Below are 22,948 nucleotides of genomic sequence, written 5' to 3'. Positions count from 1 at the left end.
GAAGAAAACTCTTGAGACAAGGAGACTGAAATCAGTGGCTAAGATTTTAAGAAAAAAGAAGAGGAACCTACTTTGCAACAATCCTTAGTTTTTACTGGTCTTTATCAATTATCAAGTGAACACAAAATTTTTTTCTCTTTTAGCACTAGACACTCTGAGGTTGATTTGCACTGAAGAGAAAAAAAGAGAAATCTCCCACGTATCAATTGATTTTCTGTGTATGTGCAATTATTTGTGCATGTGTTCAGATGAGCAAATGAACTAAATGCAACTAAAATATGGTTTTATGAGCTATAAAGTCCAGAGTCCAGAGTTTCTGTTCCTGCTTCTGATTAATTCTATACTCCAATCTAGCTAGAGAGCTCAAGAGCAAGAAACCTGATTCACATGAGTAAAACTTCTCTCTGATCCAGCGATATTGCCTTGGGTGGTATCTTGCCCCTGTGTTAACACAGTGAATACAAAGACTTTCAAAATCTTTGTGTTTCAAAAACACAAAGGATTTAAAAATCCTGCCAACGCAACTTGAAACCAAGTTAAGGATTTTCTTTGGGCCACGAGTGAAAGACGTGAAACAATTTCTTTCCTGAGATGATGACCTACCCAAGAGATTGCTGTAGAAAATTACCTATAATGAATGAAAATCATAAAGGTGAGTTTTATTTTTTGATACTGCAGTTATTGTTCATGTGTGTGTGTGTGTGTAGAGCGAGAGCATGTGTTCAAGAGCACACATGTGTCTAGTGCTTCTGAAAAAAACATCTGAGTCACAAAGATAGAGCAAACCTCAGTGTACAAGGTATAAGACTTGGATATTCTACTCTCCCAAGTCTGGCCAACCTGACTTCCATGCGTTCTTTTCTCTATGTCATTAGAGTATCACTTATTTCAAAAATATAACCAGAAATTAGCAATTAATAAGTGTGATATTTTAAGTGTGCATTCTAAAGTTATGAAAAAGTACCTTATAGGATTAAAAACTAACAGTCTTATACTAGTGACTTTATGTAATAATGAATTAAAAGCTTCTTTTTTTTTTCTTTGTCTTTTTGCCATTTCTTGGGCCGCTCCTGCAGCATATGGAGGCTCCCAAGCTAGGGGTCGAATCAGAGCTGTAGCCACCCGCCCACACCAGAGCCACAACAACGTGGGATCCAAGCTGCGTCTACAACCTACACCACAGCTCATGGCAACTCCAGATCCTTAAACCACTGAGCCAGGCCAGGGATCAAACCCGCAACCTCATGGTTCCTAGTCAGATTCGTTAACCACTGAGCCATGACAGGAACTCCAAAAGCTTCTTTTAAGGCACATGATGCTGTGGAATTCCAAGATGCTTTTAATATTCTTGGTGAATATATTTTAATGTGCACTAATTGGGCATTTTAAGAGTGGAGAACTAAGCTATAGTGGCTAATATTCTGGTTCATAGTAAGTTCTAAAAAAATTGATGTATAATGAGGCCATAGGTAAGCTTCTCTGCTTGGAAAAATAACCTGTGAAACAACTCATAGATGTGTAGAGATTAGAAAAAGTTATTTCTGGTCATTGTTGGGTATCATTCAAATTATCCTAACATAAGAGTTTTATACTTTGTTCTAAATTTTTTTTTTTGTCTTTTTGCCTTTTCTAGGGCCGCATGTGTGGCATATGGAGGTTCCAGGCTAGGGGTTGAATCGGAGCTGTAACCACCGGCCTACACCAGAGCCACAGCAATGCAATGCGGGATCGGAGCCACGTCTGCGACCTACACCACAGCTCATAGCAATGCTGGGTCCTTAACCCACTGAGCAAGGGCAGGGATGGAACCTGCAACCTCATGGTTCCTAGTCGGATTCGTTAACCACTGCGCCATGACAGGAACTCCCTAAAAATGTTTTATGTAAGAGTATGGCTTTGGACTATTTTGATATTAACTTTAAACATTTTATTACTTGGCAATATTTAATGAAATATTTAATGTTTGAGGAAGAAGACTAGATACAAGAACAGAGGAACCCATAGATGATATGACCATTTACCTAGAAGGAGAGCTTCACCAAAGCTTCCTGTTCAAACAGTACTAACAGTAATGGTGTAAATACATCCAATTCCCTCAGACATTTGGCTAAGAAATAAGCATAGAACTGTTGGTCTGTAGCAAGAAGAAAGATGATAATACAAAGAAAAAGAAGTAAGAATATAACTAAATCATATTACAGCCAGTTCAATTAAGTAAAGGTGGCTACATCTCATTTACTTAAATTCTTGGAATTTATCTCAATTATTTAATTATTTTTAAAAACCAACAAGTAAATAATCTGAATGACATATAAGACCGTGTTATTACCTTCAAATGCATTTTCTGAACAAAAAAATTTAAAGGTGTAGAATTTACATTTAGAAAGAGTAAGTTTTTCATCCAATCCTGGCCAGGGATCAAACCCAAGCCACAGAAGTGACTTGAGCCACTACAGTGACTATGCCAGATCCTTAACCTGCTGCTGCACCAGGGAAATTCATACAGATATTTAAAGGTTACACCCCATTTATGGTTATTACAAAATATTCGCTGTATTTCCCGTGTCTTAAGTACATCCTTGTAGCCCACCTTAAACTCAATAGTTTGTACCTCCCACTCCCCACCCCTATTTCGCCCCCCTTTAAAAATTGTATATAAAAAAAAAGAATGAGTTTTTTCACTTTACATTTCAAGGCAAAGATCAGATTCAAAGATGAAAAGGGGATTTTCTATCCCAGGTCAGCAGTAACGAGCCTGACTAGTATCATGAGGATATGGGAATGATCCCTAGTCTTGCTCAATGGGTTAAGGAGCTGGCGTTGCCCATAAGCTGTGGTGTAGGTCACGGGTGCAGCTCAGATCCCGAGTACTGTGACTGTGGGGTAGGCTTGCAGCTGCAGCTCTAATTTGACCCCTAGCCTGGGAACTTCCATATGCCTCAGGCACTGCCCTAAAATGGAAAAAAAGAAAAAAGATGAAAAAGGATTTTTCCTGTTTATTGCTCATAAAAGCAATATTTTCATTTGGCAATAAATAAAACTTTACATTTATCTGCTCTACTTCTATTAAATTAAGTCTTCTTAAAAATATGTATATATAAGATCTGAAACAAACTCATTCACTTCTATTCATAAAATTTGTCTACATTTCCAATAAAACCGCACAGTTCTAGAGAGGTGTGAATCATGTATATATGATTGGATGTTCATAATCAGTGTGTACAGTAAAAACATATCCTACTAGAAGCCTGATCAGTTAGCTGCATCTTCAGATTCCAACTTGAGTAGCACTTCAGAAGAGTTACGCTGTTTTCACTCAGGTAGAGTCCCTCCAGTTTCTTTCCCCAAACCAGGGATCAGGAAACATTATATGTAAAGGAAAAGGTGATAAATACTCCAGGCTTTGAAGACTAAGAGGCAAAAAATAGTATGTACTTACATAATAAGAGAGAAAACATTTCCATAGACATTTTATTGGTGAGATTTATTAAGTTTTTTTTTTTTTTTTTTTTTTTGTCTTTTTTGTCTTTTTGACTCTTCTAGGGCCACTCCCGTGGCATATGAAGGTTTCCAGGCTAGGGATCTAATTGGAGCTGTAGCGGCCGGCTTACACCAGAGCCACAGCAATGCAGGATCCAAGCCACATCTGCAACCTACACCACAGCTCACAGCAACACCGGATCCTTAACCCACTGAGCAAGGCCAGGGATAGAACCCACAACCTCATGGTTCCTAGTCTGATTCGCCAACCACTGAGCCACGACGGGAACTCCGAGATTTATTAAGTATTAATAGCTATTGAGTACAATTTGTGTGATGCAGATCTAATAATGAGAAGAATAGAAGTTTTGGAGGAAATAGGGTCTTGCTTAATTGTGGATTTAAGTTAGCCTTCCTGATCTTTAGAAACAGTGCTTATCTGTTAATAATGGTCTGTTATAAGAGTTACTTATTTCATCTTTGAAAATGTCTTTTCACCCAGCGAACTACCACCAAATGCTGATACTAGTCCAGAGGCATATGAGTTTAACTGAGCTTGAATCACTTCAAAGACAATATTTGAGTTCTATTTTGTTCTTCTCTTATTAGTCGCCTTTAGAATGTCATTACACTGTAGATCTGCCACTTCCATTTGAAGATTATTTGGAAGCTGCTCAACTGCACAGAGACATACATTTTAACATATGGAAATTTCCTTTGCAGTGTTATTGAGGTAAAATGGATGCTGCTGGAAATCCAATTTAAACTTTGAAAACATATCTGGTGCAAATTCGTGTGAGGAGGAAGATCTTTCCTTTTGTTTGTTTACTTTCTGACACCACAAGAGGCATATGCGAAGGAGCTTGACACTTTATGTGATACAATTGTAGTTAAAATGGCCTCATCACAGTGTAAATTTCATATGCAAGTTCTATTTTACCTTGTAATTTTAGGTTGAATGTGTGGAGAAGCATTATGATGTCTGAAGTAAGAGCTATTTTCAGAGTTACGTGGTGTTCAGTATGAATGACTGAGATTGATCTTATTTTTCAGAAAATTTCAATCTCACCCTGAATTAAAGAAATAAAATTATATAAAATAAAATTTTATCACTGCTAAGCCATCAGCATCCTCTGTGGTAAGGTAAATTAGGATATTCTGATTCTATTTCTGACAGAAATTAACAGAATTAACAGTAATTAAGGACACCATAGTCAATGAATGATATTCATTTTCAGATGTTGGATTATTATGTATCTTGGCATGAATTTAGTCAGGTTTATCCTACTTGTGGTTGCTCAGCTTATTGAATATGTAGATTGATGCCCTATGCCAAATTTGGAAAATTTTCAGCCATCAATTATTCAAACAGTTTTTCAGCCCCACGGCCTCTCCCCCTCCTCAGTGACATGTACATTAGATCTTCTGTGATAGCCCCACAGGACATTTATTTTAGTCTATTTCCTCTTTGTTGTTGAGATTGGATAGTTTTGTTCTGTATTCAAGTCACTGACTCTTCTGTCATCTCTTTTCTCTGCTAAGCTATTCAGTGAGCATTTTATTTTCCAGTTCTTAAATTTCTGTTTTGTCCTCTTTTGTATCTTCTATCTATTTACTAAAACTTTCTATCTTTTTTCATTTGTTAAAAGTATGTTCAGAATTGCTTAATTTTGTGATAACCACCCTACCATTCTTGACAGATCATTCAAAAATCTTTGTCCTTTTGGTGCTGATGTACATTGATGGTCTTTTTTTTTTTTTTTTTTCATTTGAGTGGATATTTTCTTGGTTCTCCCACGTGTGAAGTGTGATTTTCTATTGTATACTGGACATTTGGGGGATCTCATATAGCACCTCATTTTGCTAAGTGCAGGTAAAAGTACAGGTTCTCCACTCAGCATTGATTAACGCTATGGAAGGAGAGAGGCATTTTGAGTTGCTGGGTAGGGTCATTCTGCAACCTGCCCTGGATCATGTTTAGCTTCACAGGACATACGACATAAGACCCCATACATGTGGTACCATCTGAGGCTTGACAAAACAGATGATGTAGGGAGTTCCCATTGTGGCTCAGTGGTTAACGAATCCGACTAGGAACCATGAGGATGCGGGTTTGATCCCTGGCCTCACTCAGTGGGTTGAGGATCCGGCATTGCCTGTGAGCTGTGGTATAGGTCGAAGACGTGGCACATCCAGAATTTGGCAGAGATTCTGTCATTTACTTTTCAGTGGCCACCCTCAGCAATCCTTCATAACCCATAGAAGAAACATCTCCCTAATCCCTGGTCTACTCTGAGATATTCAGTCCCACATTGTCTTCTGAGGGGCTGCTGCAAGCCCCTTGAGATACTTAGAAGCAGAGCAACCCCTCTACTATGAAGACTGAAACTTGGTCATAGACCTACAGGTTACTTGAGTATAGAATAAAATTTCTATTGTAGAAACAGCAATAGGATTGGTCTGGATGTTAACAAGAAATTTCTCTGTCATGCCTTTTTCAGAATCTCAACCCAAAGTAGACCACGTGGACGACAACTTTGCAACTTGCCTTCTCAAGCTCTTAGTGATGGTTCTTATTTTTTATGTATTCCGGGAGGAATGTTTTGGAAATAGTAAGTTACTAAATATTTAAATAACTAAAGTCATGCTATCTTAAGGAAACTGTCCACTACTCTGACAGGCTTTGACATTGTTCCTGAACGGTGATGATAACAGAGATGAGCGGCCTCTAACCTTCCCACAAAAGCAGAACTGGAGGCAAGAGATGTGGCAGTCTCGCTTCACTGTTTACTTTTCATTTTTGGAGGGAACACATTCTATTATTATTATTATTATTATTATTATTATTATTTTGTCCATTCTAGGACTGCACCCACGGCATATCGAGGGTCCCAGGCTAGGGATCTAATTGGAGCTGTAGCCACCAGGCTATGCCACAGCCACAGCAACTCAGGATCCGAGCCGTCTCTGTGACCTACATCACAGCTCACAGCCACACTGGATCCTTAAACCCACTGAGCAAGGCCAGGGATCAAACCTGCAACCTCATGGTTCCTAGTCGGATTCATTAACCACTGAGCCACGATGGGAACTCTGGGAAACTCATTCTTTTAGTTCTGGAAACACGGTTTAAGAAAGATTTTGACAAGAAATTCATCAAGTGTACCATTTCCCCAAATTGCAAAGTTTCTGAAAACACTTCTTTTAAATTAACAGAATCAATCAAAAATAGTTGAAATTTCTCAACTATTTTGATAAATCTTCATTGAGAGTAGATTCTCTCAGTCTCTCAGTTTCTCCCTCTCCAGCGTTATTTCAACTGTTAGCATTAGAAAGAAATAACGATTGAAGTTGTAAAGCATCATATTTGAGCTCTATATAAGGAAATATTTTAATGGTAAGACCTTTTCCATTATTGAATATTCCTGTAAAAAAAGGTCATGAGTTGCCTACCACTGAGATCATTTAACTGAAATCTTAATGGTCATATATAGGAATTGTTTTTCCTCACATTAGAAAATAAATTTCTAAATATATTGAAGGGTCTAATTATATTTTATCATAAAAATGTATAAGTGTAAAGAATAAATCCTAATTTTCAAGCAAGATTTGTGGGGTGATGTTAAAAAAATTTTTTACCACCGTTTTCACAATTTTTTAAAGTTGCTTTTAGAAAAAAAAATTATCTCCTTAGAAAAATTAAATATGCAATATTTTGCAAATTTAGAAATCCTGAATATGCAGAAATATTCAAAGAAATACACTGGGATTTTTTTTTTCAGTAGATTCTTAATAGCATTAGGAATCAATGAGTATTAACAAATGAAATCCTATACAAACATTTTATTCTAAAAAAAACCCACACTGGATTTAAATAAATACTCAAGTAAAATCAAGGCCAAAAAATTTTTAAACAGGTGTTCCTGTCGTGGCTCAGTGATTAGCGAATCTGACTAGGAACCATGAGGTTGCAGGTTTGATCCCTGGCCTTGCTTAGTGGGTTGATGATCCGGCGTTGCCATGAGCTGTGGTGTAGGTTGCAGACGCAGCTTGGATCCCGCGTTGCTGTGGCTCTGGCGTAGGCCGGCCACTACAGCTCCGATTAGACCCCTAGCCTGGGAACCTCCACATGCCGCGGGAGCGGCCCAAGAAATGGCAAAAAGACAAAAAAAAAAATTTAAAACAATTTAAATTAATATATAATCAACCTAACACAAAAATGGATATAGATACAATATAGGAAGCCAAATTTAAACAAATATCTTTAAAAACTCCTAATAATACATTAAAACCATCGATATAAGTATTCAATTCAATGAACGCAAACATCATAACTATGTAAGGACTAATTGCAAATATTTCACTGAAGAACTATTATAGGACAGGCAACAAGAAAAGCTATTATTCTGTTCTCTTAGGCTGCTAAAAGAGATAGATTTGATTTTGTGTTTCTCTTGCATACGTGGATAATTATAATTTTAATGGGAGAATAAACAGAGCTACAGAATCCCATAGATTCTGCACTGCCAAACTCAGATGTAACACTCGACCAGTCATACCCACGTGTTCTTATGCTGGTCCTCACCATGATTACATATCCAATGGATATGGAACCCCTAAAATCCTCCAGTGACATTCTCCATGCAGTGGACATATGCAGGGCTGGCTTCATGGGTATGCGACTTATGCAATTGCTCAGGGTCCAGTGCTAAGAATGTCCCATGATTGGTATAATGCTCTCGTGTCATTATATTTACATTTTCAATAACTTTATATCTGAATATGTTTCCTAAGTGGAGTCCAGTGAGACAACAGACCATGCATATGAGTGGAGGAAATATACTTATCGGCACTGCATGGAAGCAGTTGTGATCCAGCAGCAGTCCAAACACAGTGGGCTCAGGCCTATGGACAAGGAGCAGTGTACAAACCATAGTTGGCACATGCAAATACTTGTGGTGGGCCAGAACATCATGGGACCTAGGTTTAATAGGATTTTGGCCTGTGTCCAAATTTGTGACAACAACAGTGGCAACAGCAACAGAAGTGATGTCAGAGGCTGTGGCTGTGGGAAAGAAGAGGAAATTCTCATGTGTGTAGTGAGAGCACCTGCAGTGGAGACCAGCTTGCTCACCTGTCCCAGAGCCTATTCCTGTGGCATTTGCACAAATATTAAACTCTCTGTTCTGAGTGTTGGAAGAGAAACAAATATTCATGGTAACTTTATTTATATTAGCAGAAAATGGTCACAAAGCAAATACTTTTCAATAGCTGAATGGTTAAATAATCCGATGTACATCCGTACAGTGGAATACTATTCAGCAGTAAAGTGGAACAGACTATTGATTCCTACAGCAAATTTGATGGACTTCAATGGCACTGCATTTTGTGAAAAAAAAAAAAAAGTCCATTCAAAAGATTATATACTGTATCATCCTATTTGTATAACACTTGAAAAATTATTTAACCATAGAAATGGAGTATAGATTAGTGGTTGACAGGGGACAAGGGCTGAGCAGAGATGTGGAGTAGGAATATAAAGAGATTGTACAAAATATTTTATCTGTGGTTATGGAATATTTCTGTGTCTTGATTGTGGTGGTAATTGCTTGACATGATATATGGGGGAAAACTGCATAAACACAAACAGAGACACACTCAACAGAAACACACACACACATTCATCAATGCATGGCAAAATGGTGAAACCTGAATGATATATATTGTATAGTCAATAGTATTGTACCGTGTCAATTTATTCGCTTTGATGTTTTGCTACAGTTACAAAGATATTTATCTATCATTAGAGGAATATGTGTAAAAGGCACACGGGGATTTATACGTTTTTTTTTTTAAAAAAGGAGGAAAAGAAAACTATAATTGCTAAGCTTCATCAGGTAAAGCAAAAGAGACTAGAAATGAAAGAAACAGAAATCCACAGCAGAGAAATAGAAACTAGGGAAAAAAAACAGCCAAATCAAAATTTTAGAAATTTTAAAATTTGAAATTTAAGTATTTTACTGTATTGGCACAATAGCAAAATGCGGATGGCAAAGTAAAAAGACCAGAAATGGAGAACAAATCCATGGGATTTATTTTATCTGAAGAATAGAAAGGAAAATATATTTAAACCATGAACAGAGCTGTGAAGAAACTACAAGATAATATCAGACGTTCTAACACAAAATCACGAGATTCCCAGAGGGCACAGCACGACTGAGGCATAAGACATATTTGACGAAAACTGTCAAAATTTCTCAAACTTGATGAAGATTTAAATTTAAGGTTGCAAAATACTGGGCAATATACAAGCAGAATAAACTCCAAGAATAACCACATACCTAGATATATCACAATCATAATACTTAAAACCCCAAGATAAAGAAATAACTCCTGAAAATCTCTAAAGGAAAACAAGAAGATCAATTATTTAAGATCAGGTGGTTTCACATCAGACATCATAAGAGTAAGAATACGGTGAATCAAGAGTGTTAAATACTGAATGAAAAGACTGTCACTCTAGTAAAATCTTCTATATATCCAGTGAAAAGAGACTTCAGTGATAACGGGAAAATCATACAACCATGCATGGAAGAAAGGAAAGTCAAGGAATTTATCGAAATATTTGTTTAATAAGAAACTCTAAAGGAAGTTCTCTAAACTTAAGGGAAATGACACAGAGGGAATAATAGAGAGGAAGAGAAGGATATGATGGATAGAAATAAAATGAAGGGTGTGTCAATTCTGAAAATTTTAATTTCCTTTTTTTTAGAAAACATGAAGGTGAAACATATTTTATCTTCATCAGTACACAAAGGGTTTAATTAATAATCTAATTAATTTGAACCTCTTTACTCATTTGTATGTTGTACCAATTTAATGGACACAAATGAATTTAATCTATTTAATCAGAGAAAGAAAGGAAGTAAAAGAACTATCTCCCCCAATTAGAAAATATATAATTAAATAAAAATCAGACCTGGATTATATAAAAGCCACATTCTTGGTACCTTGTCATTATGTAAAATAGAACTTTATCCATAAAGAATTAATATTTGATCCTCTGTAAGTTTATTTGTGAATTATTTGAATTATTTATTTATTTATTTATTGTCTTTTTTCTATTTCTTGGGCCGCTCCCGCGGCATATGGAGGTTCCCAGGCTAGGGGTCGATTCGGAGTTGTAGCCACCGGCCTACTCCAGAGCCACAGCAACGCAGGATCTGAGCTTCGTCTGCGACGTACACCACAGCTCACGGCAACGCCATATCCTTAACTCAAGTTAAGCAAGTGTAGGGACCAAACCCGCAACCTCATGGTTCCTAGTCGGATTCGTTAACCACCGCACCACGACGGGAACTCCTGAATTATTTTAATTAATATTTATCTTATTTGTTTTGCAGAGAAAAGAAAAGGAAATGGTGAGTTTCAGACTTTGATCCACTTATAGAGACATCATTGCAGCCAACCCAGCTTTAGGCAATAGCAAGGAAAGAGTTCCAGCATCTTCACATTATATAAAATAAAGCATTCCCCCAGTATACAAATCTATTTGAAAATCTTATTTTGTTTGCAATTTTCTTCAATTTAATCTGTAATACATTTGTTTATATCTGTTTTTCAAAACTGTCCAAATTTTTGTCTAATAATTTTTTCAGAGACAATTCAGGAAGAAAATAAGCCAGAGCAAAGCAAGCCTTTTATCGTCACATAAATATAAATTATGTAACCAAAGCAATGTCAGCCCTTGTGTCTATAAGAGCAACACAATGGGTATTTTGGCATTTTGTAAAAACAAGGGCTTTGCCCATGAGTAAACTTAATCGATTCAACCCTCTGCTATTTCGTTTGTAGATTGCTTCTAGAGATTTATGTTTTGCTTCTATTGGGCTAAAATTCATATAACATTAAGTTAGCCATTTTGAAGTGTGAAATTCAGTGGCATTTGGTACATTCACAATTGAGTAACATCACTTTCATCTAGTTCCAAAATAATTTTATTACCTTAAAAGTAAACTCCTACTCATTAATGAGTCACTTCTCATTCCCTCACCTCTTAGTCTCTAGCATCTGCTGGTCTGCTTTCTGTCTCTGTGAATTTGCCTATCCAGGTATGATTGCACATGCATGGGATTATACAATATGCCAACTTTTCTGTCTGCTTTTTTCCCCTTGTACAAAGTTTTTAAGGTTTGTTCATGTTGTAGCATGTATCAGTATTTCATTTTTTCTTTCTTTCCTTTCTTTCTTTCTTTCTCTTTCTTTCTTTCTTTCTTTCTTTCTTTCTTTCTTTCTTTCTTTCTTTCTTTCTTTCTTTCTTTCTTTTTTTTTTTTTCCCTCAGGGCTTCACTGGCAACATATGGAAGTTCCCAGACTAGGGGTCTAATCAGAGCTACAGCTATCAACCTACACTACAACCACAACAATGGCAAGATCTGAGCTGCATCTGCAACCTACAGCACAGCTCACAGAAACGCCAGATCCCCAACCCACTGAGCAAGGCCAGGGATCAAACCCACATCCTCATGGATTCTAGTCAGAATCAATTCTGCTGTGCCACGAAGGGAACTCTCAGTGTTTCATTTTTTTTTTTTAAGGCTGAGTAGTGCTTCATTGTATGGACATACCACATTTTATTTATCCATAAATCGTTGATGAGCATTTAGGCTTTTTATACCTTTTCATTACTATGAATGGTGTTCCTTTGGATATTTGTATTCATGTATGTGTTTAAATGTCTGTTTTCAATTTGGGGGGATATTGCTTGGTCTTATGGTCTACTTTGTTTAACATTTTGAGGATCTACCAAACTATTTCCCAGAGAGATGGAACCATTTTACATTACAGCCAGCAAAGTATTAGAGTTCCAGTTTCTCTGCAATCTCAACAACACATTATTTTTCCTTTTTTTAAAAAAATAAGCCATACTAGTGCCTTTAAAATGGTATTTCATTGTGATTTTAATTTCTATCCCTTCATGACAAAAGATGATCATCTTTCCATGTGCTAGTTGGCCATTTGTGTATCTTCTTTTGAAAAATGTCTATTCAAGTCCTTTGCTCTTTTTTTTTTTTCTCTGTCCATGCCATGCAGAAGTTCCTGGGTCAGGGATTGAATCCAAGCCACAGCAGTGACAATGCCAAGTCCTTAACTGCGAGGACACCAGGGAACTCCACTTTGCTGATTTTTTTTAATTTAATTTTTTAATTTTAGGAGTTCCCATAATGGCGCAGCAGAAATGAATCTGACTAGGAACCATGAGGTTGCTTGTTTGATTCCTGGCCTTGCCATGAGCTGTGGTGTAGGTTGCAGATGTGGCTGGGATCTGATGTTTGCTATGGCTGTGGCATAGGCTGGCAGCTGTAGCTCTGATTGGGCCTAGCCTGGAAACCTCCATATGCCATGGGTGCAGCCCTAAAAAGCAAAAAAAAAAAAAATTTAATTAAAAAATTTTAATTTAATTTAATTTATTTTTTGGTCTTTTGGGGGCCACACCTGTGGCATACGGAAGTTCCCAGGCTAAGGGTTGAGTCTGAGCTATAGCCGCCAGCCTACACCACAGCCACAGCAATGCAGGATCCGAACTGCATCTGTGACCTACAACACAGCTCACAGCAACACCAGATCTTTAACCCACTGAGCAAGGCCTGGGATCAAACCCTAATCTGCATGAATGCTAGTCAGATTTGTTAACCACTGAGCCACAACAGGAACTCCCAAAATTTTAATTTAAAAATTAAAAAATTTTCTATACCCCTGTGGCATATGAAAATTCCTCAGTCAGCTATCAAATCCCAGCTGGAGCTGAACCTATGCCATAGCTGCAGCAATCCACTGCATTAGGCCAGGGATCAAACTGGCATCTGAACAGAAACAAGCCATATCATTAACATACTCTGCCACAGTGGGAATTCTCCCTTAGCTCATTTTTACACTGGGTTCCTTTTCTTTTTGTTATGGAGCAGTAAGTTTTCTTTCTCTATATATATTCTTGAAACTAGGCCCTTAGAGTATATACTTTGCAATATTTTCTCCTATTCTGCACCTTGCCTCTTCACTTTCTTATCTTTTCATGTATGGAAGTTTTCAATTTTTATTAAGTCCAATTTATCTTTTTTCCCCTTTTGTTACTTGTGCACTGGTGTCATATTTAAGAATCAATTTTCAAATCCAAGGTCATAAAAATGTACTTTTTTGTTTTATTTTAAGAGTTTTATAGATTTAAGCTCTTGGATTTAGGTCAGATTCATTTTGAGTACATAACACATTCATTTTGAGTACATAATACAGTAAGAACATTAAAAAGTGAGTAAGAAAGACCTATATACATTAGTCAATCATTGGAGGCTTTTGCTGACCTTTTTAAAAGCACTTTAAAGTGTCCTAGTAGGAAAAAAAACCCGTGATGTTAAATCACTAATTGGATTTTCAAATAAGGTAGTTGAAATAAGAAAAAAACACATGATATATTATTGTTTAACTTTCTGAGGATCTGCCAAGCTTTTAATGTAGTCTTGCTATATATTACACAATATTATATACTATTTATTACATAGTATTTGAGAGTGCCGACTTTACCCTAATGCTTTTTTCTTCTACTGAAAGTATCTTTCCCTAATAAGAAAATACACAGGCAAATGTGTTCCCTGTTTTTTTCTATTTTATCACATATTAAGTTAAAATGAAAGAAATGAATTACAATATTTACAAATCATTGGAGTAACTAGTCTAAAATAACTAACAACTACATGCTTAATACTTTTCTACCAGAGAGGTCTAATAATGGGAGAAGTATATTATAATGATGGTCAAAACAGACATTAGCAAAGAGAATGAAAGAGGAGTATATGCAGACAAAACCACTTAAAATTTTATAGAAAACAGAAAGTGGATATTATTATCACATAAGCAGAGCAACTAGGATCATAAAACAAAAGAGGAAATCTACGCTTCCATATAAACCTTTAACGGGCTCTAGACATATCAATGTCAAAAGCAGTGAAGAATTAAAGAGCACTGTAGAGTTGAAATAGGGTGAAAATGGAAGCAAGTTATATGACTTTTCTCAGTATGAAGTTTACTGCCACATACAATAATCTAGGAACTTGCACATCACACAAATGAAAGACAGCTAATACTTCATCTTTATAAAAATAATTGAATTGCTCTAAAGAAAAAACTTTTTAATTATCTGGTACTTAAATGGGCTCCAAAATAATGGCTAGCTCTTCCTCTTATCATCCTAAGATGGAGCTCACCTCTCATCAAGCTATTTCCGAGAACAGAGGATGTCCAGTTTGCTTTTAAAAATGAATTCATTACTTAGCCTTATCCATCATTTGACATGTTGTTCAACACAGATGAAAAGCTATTTTTTTAATGATGCTGAAATGCCCAGAGATAATACAGAAAACAGAACAGATTATTTCACTGGATAACGTCATTAATTTTGATGTCAGACAGACTTTGGATAAAGTTCTGACTCTGAAATAAGCAACTGCAGGGAACTCAGCAAGGAACGTATGCTTGCTCTAACCTGTTTACTCCCCTGCACAAGTATAGTAACTTACCTGGAGCACTTCGATGATCAAATATAATGCTACTTCTAAAACATGTATCACGGAGTCTAGTACAGAGAAAATACGCAATGAATGTCGATGGTAATTATCGCAGTGGTGGTGATGGTGATGATAATGACGATGACGACGTTATTATGTCTTAAAAGGGGCTTTAGGAAAACATTTTGTGGGATTCTTAAGTTTAGTCATGAGAAATTTAAAACTCTTTATCTACTTCACCATTTGGCAAAAAGCAGTGATGCCCCCTATATATTTTACAGGAAAACACCTAGACAATAATGTTTTTCCTCTCTGAAATTGCTAACATTATATATCACCTAGGTGAAGAAATTTGGGGGACTGTTGTGTTTGTTTCTGTTTCATAAGAATTCTTATATTACTCTTTTTATTTGTCAGATCAACTTAAGGAAAATGGTAAACATTTATGATTCTTTACAAAATATGATATCCCTATTAACCATTTCATAAGTCTTATAGTACTCTTTTTATTTTTCAGATCAACTGAAGGAAAATGGTAAACTTTTATGACTCTTTACAAAACACGATCTCCCTATTAACCGTTTCATAAGAAGTCTTATATTACTCTTTTTATTTTTCAGATCAACTTAGGAAGGAAAATGGTAAACTTTTATGACTCTTTACAAAATATGATCTCCCTATTAACTGTTTCATAAGAAGTCTTATAATACTCTTTTTGTTTTTCGGATCAACTTAAGGAAATAAATGGTAAACTTTAATGACCATTTATGTGATTTTTCTATAGCGATTTTTCCTGCTTCCTTGCTTTTCCATTCCCCCCTCTGTATCATTTTCGCTTTTGTGATTTTTATTCATTCTTACTATATTACATCTTCCATTGCTTCTTTCTCTGTTTGTTCTTCTTCATCAGTTAACTCACTTTTCCTACTGACCCTTCTCTTTATCTAATGCATTATTTTTCTTACTGTCTCCCTGATGCTAACAATAATAACTCCTTCTCATGGCTCTAGATGAATGAAGTTCTAATACGAAAAGATATTTGAAAGTGCTCTCATAGTGCTTTTGTGTCCACAAGCTGATTTTAAGAAAAATTCAAAAGCTCTTCTATGCAAGACACTTTTTAAGAAGTACAGTCGATTGTTCCTTGTAGAGCACACCATTGTTCTCTACCTTGAGATTGAAGCCTCACCTGGCTGGACCAGGAGTGGAGATTTATGGCATAGTGATATGGAGACTTTGCTTTGCATTTTAACAGACCTGGGTTCAAATCACTGATCTGTTCATTGACCAGCAGAAACTTCTCCATGTTATTGACCCCTTTTATTCTCAGATCTTTCTTTTGTGAACAGAGAAGCACTAATTTACAATTATTTTGTTAATATTAATCAAGTAATTACATAAAGCCCTTAGCAAATATTTAAGTCATTGGAAACACCAAATGAATTGTAGCTTCTTTTGCACAGATGATATAGAGCATGACAGCATTGCAGAGGATGATAACCATGAATATCAGCATTCCAAATTAGATTAAAAACAATACGTCATGGGGGATTTGATAATTTCCCTCTTGAATTTTACCTGTAAAATTATTTGTCTATATTAGCACGTAATATGTTTTCTTATTTTCCTTCTTTTTTGGGGAAACATGTGCTGGAGAAAACTGAGGATTTTAAAAACCTTGATGAGTTAATTTATGTCTTTGTATATAATCCTTCCAAGCAAGTTTAATTTTTCTTTTTTCTGTGACATTAAAATGGAGTTTTCACTTTTTTCCCCCCAGGAAAATTGCAAAAGGAAATTGGTAATGGTATTCTAATAGTTAAAATATTCTCAAGAGGATGTCCTCCTCTGATGATCCCCTGCTTCCTTTCATTCTTTCCCCTTAGCTCTTCATTTTAGGTATCGTTTGCATTTCCCCATTGCCTCTGTATATTGCAGCTATCATGTTAGGAATAATTTTCTGCTTACCTTGATTAAGTCCTGAAAATCATGTGACTCAACTTTATTTTATGCATGAAAAACAATTTCCAAAGGGAGCAATGGCTTGACTAATGATAGTAATGACTACGGTAAATCCCTCAGAAGAATGCCTGTCTTTTTTCTGCATCGTCCTCTCATTGAGAGTCCATGTCTTATGTGTGTATCTCCTTTCAGATGAGAGGAAAACTCAATTTAGGAATGGTAAGTAACTTGGAAGTTCTTTCGTGGGATCAGATTCCACAAATAATAAGCCATCTAGCCCTTCTCTAAACCTCCTTCCCAGAAAGAGTCAGGCATGGTATACCATGGCATGTGCTCACTGTGTAGAAGCATAAATGGAAGAGAATCCGTGAAAGTGAGTTAACTCATTTTCTTTCCTAACTTAGAATATCCTTTTATTGAGATGGGGAAAAATTTAATTGTTTAATGGATATTTCCCAAGCGCTCCTTCCTTTGTCTTCACTTCCTTAACCACCCTTTTCTTTCCCTTTTCACTCTTTGTTTCACTCTTGTCAATTCTTTCTTCCTTCACCTCTGTTCTTTCCAAATCCTTACCTCTCTCCTTCCTCCTTTCCTCCTTCCCCCCTCACTCCTTCCATTTTATCCGTTATGCTTTCTTTCCATCTTCATTTCTCAAACTATCCACTTTTATTTCCATCATTTCTTTATTTTCTTTGTCCTTATTTTTCTTTTTATTATTACTTCTCTTGCTTATAGCTTGATTTTTCTTTTGACTTTATACTTTTTCACATATATATACAAACCCAACAATTTTAATGTTAAAGGAATGGTCACAGTATTGTGAGGAAGGAAAGGGATGGAGAGAGAAATAACTGAATACTTAGAGAATACTGGTGATGAGGAGAGAGGAAAAGATACAAGAAGGACCAGGAAAGGGTAATCACATGTTCTCATGTTGTTCAATTGCAGGCTGGCAGAAGTCATCGTTGTATCCTGGTGAGTATGTTGCACTGAAGATGAGTCTAAGATAGACAATTAAGCTTGTAAATTCTATAAAACATTGGGCTACTAACTACCACATGACAGAGAAATACATACATATATATATATATATATATATATATATATATATATATATAGAGAGAGAGAGAGAGAGAGAGAGAGAAGCGTATGTATATATATGTGCTTGAAACTTCTGGTCCATAGCAAACACAGCAAGAAAGATAATTTTTTAGTATTTTTCTTTTTGTCTTTTCTCACCTGCCTCTCACAAGACAGAAGTTAATTAAACCAGATATTAAGAAATGAAAAAAGTATAATTTTCTCTTTTGTGATTTTTATTCATTCTCACTATATTACAACTTCAGTTCCTTGCCTAACTCAAAAACATACATTTTTTTCTCTAATTTTTTCCACCGGTATTGGATTTTATCAAATGATTTTTCTGTGACTATTGAGATGATTATGCTATGCTGTCCTTTATTTTATTAGTATGGTTTATTATATGAATTGATTTTTACATGTTAAGCTGATCTTGCATTCTGGGAACTAATCCCACTTGGTGGTGTGTATAATCATTTTTGCATGGCTGTTATATTAAATTTACTAGTATTTTATTGAGAGTTTTGCATCTGTATTCATGAAGGATATTTGTGATGTCTTTGCTTTTAGTACCAGGGTGATACTAGCCTCAGGATGATAAGGGAAATATTCTACCCACTTCTATTTTCTAGAAGATTTTGTTGAAGCTGGTATTTTCTGTCCTTTAAAGGTTTGATAAAACTCACCAGTAAAATCATCTGGGCCTGGGAATGAATTTGCATAAACTTTCAATTAATAATTCAATTATTTTACTTGTTATAAGTCTTTCCAGATTTTCTATTTCTTAAGCCATTTTTAGTAATTTGCGTATCTTGGAGAATTTGTGTAGTTCATCTAAGTTTAATTTGTCAGCTATGGATTTTAATAGAAGTTTCATTTGAGCTTTCTAAATTCTGTAGATTCAATAGTGATCTCATTAATATGTGGTTTCTCATTCTTATTGAGCAATCTAGTAAAATTTGCTGATTTCCTAAAAAAGCAAAATCTGTTTCAGTGATTTTTTTCCTAAAAATTTTGTTTTCTTTCATTGATTTCTAACCTAATCTTTATTATTTCATTATTTGATTGCTCTAAGCTTAGTTCACTCTTCTCTTTTCAGTCTTTTCATGGAGAAACTTAGGCTATTGGTTTAAGATAATACTTTTTCTCTACTTTGGACAATTCAAGCTCCAAATTTCCCTGTAGGTATTACTTTTAGCTGCATCCAATAAAGTTTGGTAGATAGTGTTCTCATTTTAATTCAATTCAAAATATTTTTAAAATTTTCTTTTGATTTTTTTATCCACAGATTGTTTATAAATATATCAATATCCAAATGTTGCTAAATCAGAAATTTTCTTCTTTTTTGATTCCTAATTTAATTTTATTGTAACCAGAGATCATCTTTTTTACAGCTGTCTTTTTATTAATCGCTTTAAATATTTTTTCATGAATGAGTGTTTCTCAGTTTGATGTGTGCCTTTGTCAGTTTCCACCATTGCAAAGTGATCATTTTTTTAATAATTTTTCCAGTTTTAATTGTTGCTTTTGGGGATAGGATTTAGGCTTCTCATTCATTCCCTTCCAGTTAGTTTCATGCATCAATAACTATTTCCTAAGTAGAACTCTAGATATATTTGTCTAGCGTTTTTCCCTATATGTCTTCTGTATGGTTGCTCACTTGGAGCTACCCAGTATAACTGTAAAAATTCCATCATCTTGATCTTTGCTTATTCTTGACTTTCTTAAGTCATTTTGTTCAATAAAGAAATTGCACTAGTGCCTTATGCTAAAATTGCACATTTAATTTCATTTCTTATTTTAGGTGACCTACGAAAGCCATTGTCATACTTGTTCTAAAAAGGCCAAGATTGTAAATATTTTAAAGTTTATGGGCCATATGGTCTCTGTCACAATTACTCAACTGTGCCTTTTTAGCACAAAAGCAACCATAGACAATGCATAAAGAGATAGCATGGTTGTGTTACAATAAAACTATTTACACTGACAGATGGGCTGGATTTGTCTTCTGGACTAACACAGGAACTGACTCTGGATCTAGAAAAAGTCACTTTTAGAACCCTGAAAAATCCACCCATTTCTGGAGTTTTTCATTTATTTTGATTATGTTTTATATTAAATATGTATTTAAAAGACAAATAGTTCTTAAAATAAATGGTAATAACAGATCCAGTGGATACTCTCTTTTCAAGTTCATTCCTATAGATCCTGTTTAGGGCACAAGATATATTGTCTAAATGATTATAGAAAAAAAGTTTTAGAACTGTTTTGTCTCTTCTTATCATGGCTGTCTCTATATGCAGTCAGGTTTATCTGTTTCGTCACTCTTACCACCTAAGCATTGAACTAAGACTGCACTTTTTAATTGTTGGTTGCAGTTTTGCACTTTCATTTATTATGGCACTATCTGCATTGAGCAGTGTAATGAACTTTAATTTTTATAAAAATCAACTCATATCTCTCTGGTTTAACCTCTTGCATACAAATTAATATGAGTATATCTAGGTCTGTGGTTCTCCTGGGCAACTCTATTCAAAATAGTAGCTCTGAGAACTAGTTTTTTTCCAGTCTTCTGTCTTCTCCATTTCTAGGGCCTTATAATTCTGGCATTGGGTGGGAAAGTGTTAGAATGGGAATGAAAAAAAAATCAAGTGAACTACTTTATTGTCCAACCTAGAAATGATGTGGTTGCCTGCTGAGCACATTGTAATGACCATAACTCAGTTGTATCATCTCACCTAAAGACGATGAAGGTGGTGAGGGTTGGTATGTAATTCTACTCTTTTTTAAGAAGAGTATAACTGCTTGTAGTCTGCACTACATAATATATAAGTTAGAGGGATTAGTTCTTATGAGAGCATTTAATAAGAAAAGCAGTGGAGGAGTTCCCGTTGTGGTGCAGTGGTTAACGAATCCGACTAGGAACCATGAGGTTGCAGGTTCGGTCCCTGCCCTTGCTCAGTGGGTTAACGATCCAGCGTTGCTGTGAGCTGTGGTGTAGGTTGCAGACGCAGCTCGGATCCTGCGTTGCTGTGGCTCTGGCGTAGGCCGGTGGCTGCAGCTCCAATTCGACCCCTAGCCTGGGAACCTCCATGTGCCATAGGAGTGGCCCAAGAAATAGCAAAAAAAAAAAAAAAAAAAAAAAAAAAAAAAAAAAAAAAAAAAAAAAAAAAAGTCAAAATAGAATAAGATAAAAAAATAAAATAAAATAGCATACGTAAAAAATAGCATACATAAAAAAAAAGAAAAGCAGTGGAAACTTCAGTTCAAGCAAAAGTTCTAGAATATATTTGGATCATTATCAAAAGAAGTGTTAGAAAGAAGAAATTACCTCTTTGTACCAGACAATTCAGATACTAGGTCTGATCATGCATATTTATTTTCTTTTCAGACTGGAGGAAAGAATTTTTCCAGGCTGGTGAGTCATACCCTGATGGCCGAAGAGGGACTCTACTTATTCTCAGGATCAGCCTCAGGAATTATTGGAAGAGGGCAGTTGAAAAAGTCCACGTGGGACTACATGCATGTCCCACAAGCTCAAAGATACCTCAGGCTAATCCAAATAGTGTCTCTGTTTCTAGGATCCCTCTTTTTCAGAGATTAAAAAGCTTACTGTCTTTGCAGTGACTATTACTCTGGATCCAGACACAGCCCATCCTAGCCTCGTCTTGTCAGAAGGGAACAGACGTGTAACCTGGGGAGAGAAGTCTCAAGATCTACCTGAGAACCCACAGAGATTTTATTCCTTTCCTTGTGTGCTGGGTCTTCAGGTCATCACCTCAGGGAGGTGCTACTGGGAAGTGGAAGTTGGAGACAGTCAAGCCTGGGACCTGGGAATCTGTAGGCCTCATGTAATGAGGAAGGGAGGGATTTCCATCAAACCTGAAGATGGTTTCTGGGCCATCAGGTCTTATAATGATGAGTACTGGGCACTTACCTCTCCAGAAACACAACTTATTCCAAAGGAGCATCCTGCCAGAGTATGTATTTTCCTAGAATATGAGGAGGGACATATCTCATTTTATAATATGACAGATAAATCCCACATTCACACCTTTTCTCAAGGCTCCTTTGAGGGGCCCTTAAAGCCTTTTTTCAGGCTTTGGCCCAGTGATTCAGCATGTTTGACCATCTGTCCAGTGCTTGAAGCAGCACAGAATCCCCTGTGCTAGGAGTATCATAAAGCTGCAGGTCAGTGTGGATGGAAGCATCTGATCATGACATACATTCTCCTATACCAGAAGCAAATTATTTTTTCTTATCCCATATAGTGGTTCTCCCTATCATTTTGTCTTCTTCATAAATAGTTCCCCCAAAGCATGGTGCAGGGTAAAAAACTGTGTTGCTCGTGGCATGTTTCAAGAAAAAAAAAATATATATATATATAAAAACACATAAATAGACTCATATAATATGATCATACTATCATTGTAAGGATATACAAGGAACTAGTGCATGTGATTGCCCATACAGTATTGTAATTTCTTAAGATTCCAACTTTAAAATGGCAAAGGTAGGAATGAGGGGAGAAAACCTTTTTATTTTATACAATTTTGTAACTTTGGGTTTTGTACTACATTTATAAAGGGATATGCAGAAAAATAAAACTTTCAAATAAATAATTGAATTGTTCTCAGTTGTACAACTTAGTGACATTCAGAGGGAAACATATTTCCAAGTTTATCCTTCAGCTTCCTCTGTATGAACCTCATCTATTTATATTTTTACCCTTTTGACCTTTATTTCCTTAGGAGATACTGGTTCATTCCTGCCTTTTCTTACTACTATTCATTGCTTGGGAATGAATTCATAGCTCCACATTTTCTTAACATACAAGCATTAAAAATGATTTTTTTTGGTACAGTCCT

The 22,948-nt window shown here is 35.8% G+C and overlaps 1 protein-coding gene across 1 annotated transcript; it reads left to right on the top strand.

Annotated features, from left to right (window-relative positions):
- Window positions 1–328: 328 nt before the first annotated feature.
- Window positions 329–22,442, top strand: LOC100519072 (butyrophilin subfamily 1 member A1). Its single transcript, XM_084970400.1, has 9 exons — window positions 329–652; window positions 5,982–6,092; window positions 15,556–15,573; window positions 15,659–15,679; window positions 16,819–16,839; window positions 17,193–17,219; window positions 17,949–17,975; window positions 21,472–21,498; window positions 21,705–22,442. Exons 1-9 carry the CDS (start codon window positions 592–594, stop codon window positions 22,250–22,252), a joined length of 861 nt encoding a protein of 286 aa, XP_084826526.1. The 5' UTR covers window positions 329–591; the 3' UTR covers window positions 22,253–22,442.
- The last annotated feature ends 506 nt before the right edge of the window (window positions 22,443–22,948 follow it).

The sequence above is a fragment of the Sus scrofa genome, chromosome 7 (genome assembly GCF_054392235.1).
Source record: "Sus scrofa isolate SSC_HxYL_T2T_F1_AM1 chromosome 7, Sscrofa_HxYL_maternal_Yorkshire_Landrace_v2.0, whole genome shotgun sequence".
NCBI classification, from domain to species: Eukaryota; Metazoa; Chordata; class Mammalia; order Artiodactyla; family Suidae; genus Sus; species Sus scrofa.
The sequence above is the reverse complement of the archived record's forward strand: the minus strand, read 5'-3'. Positions and strand labels throughout refer to the sequence as shown.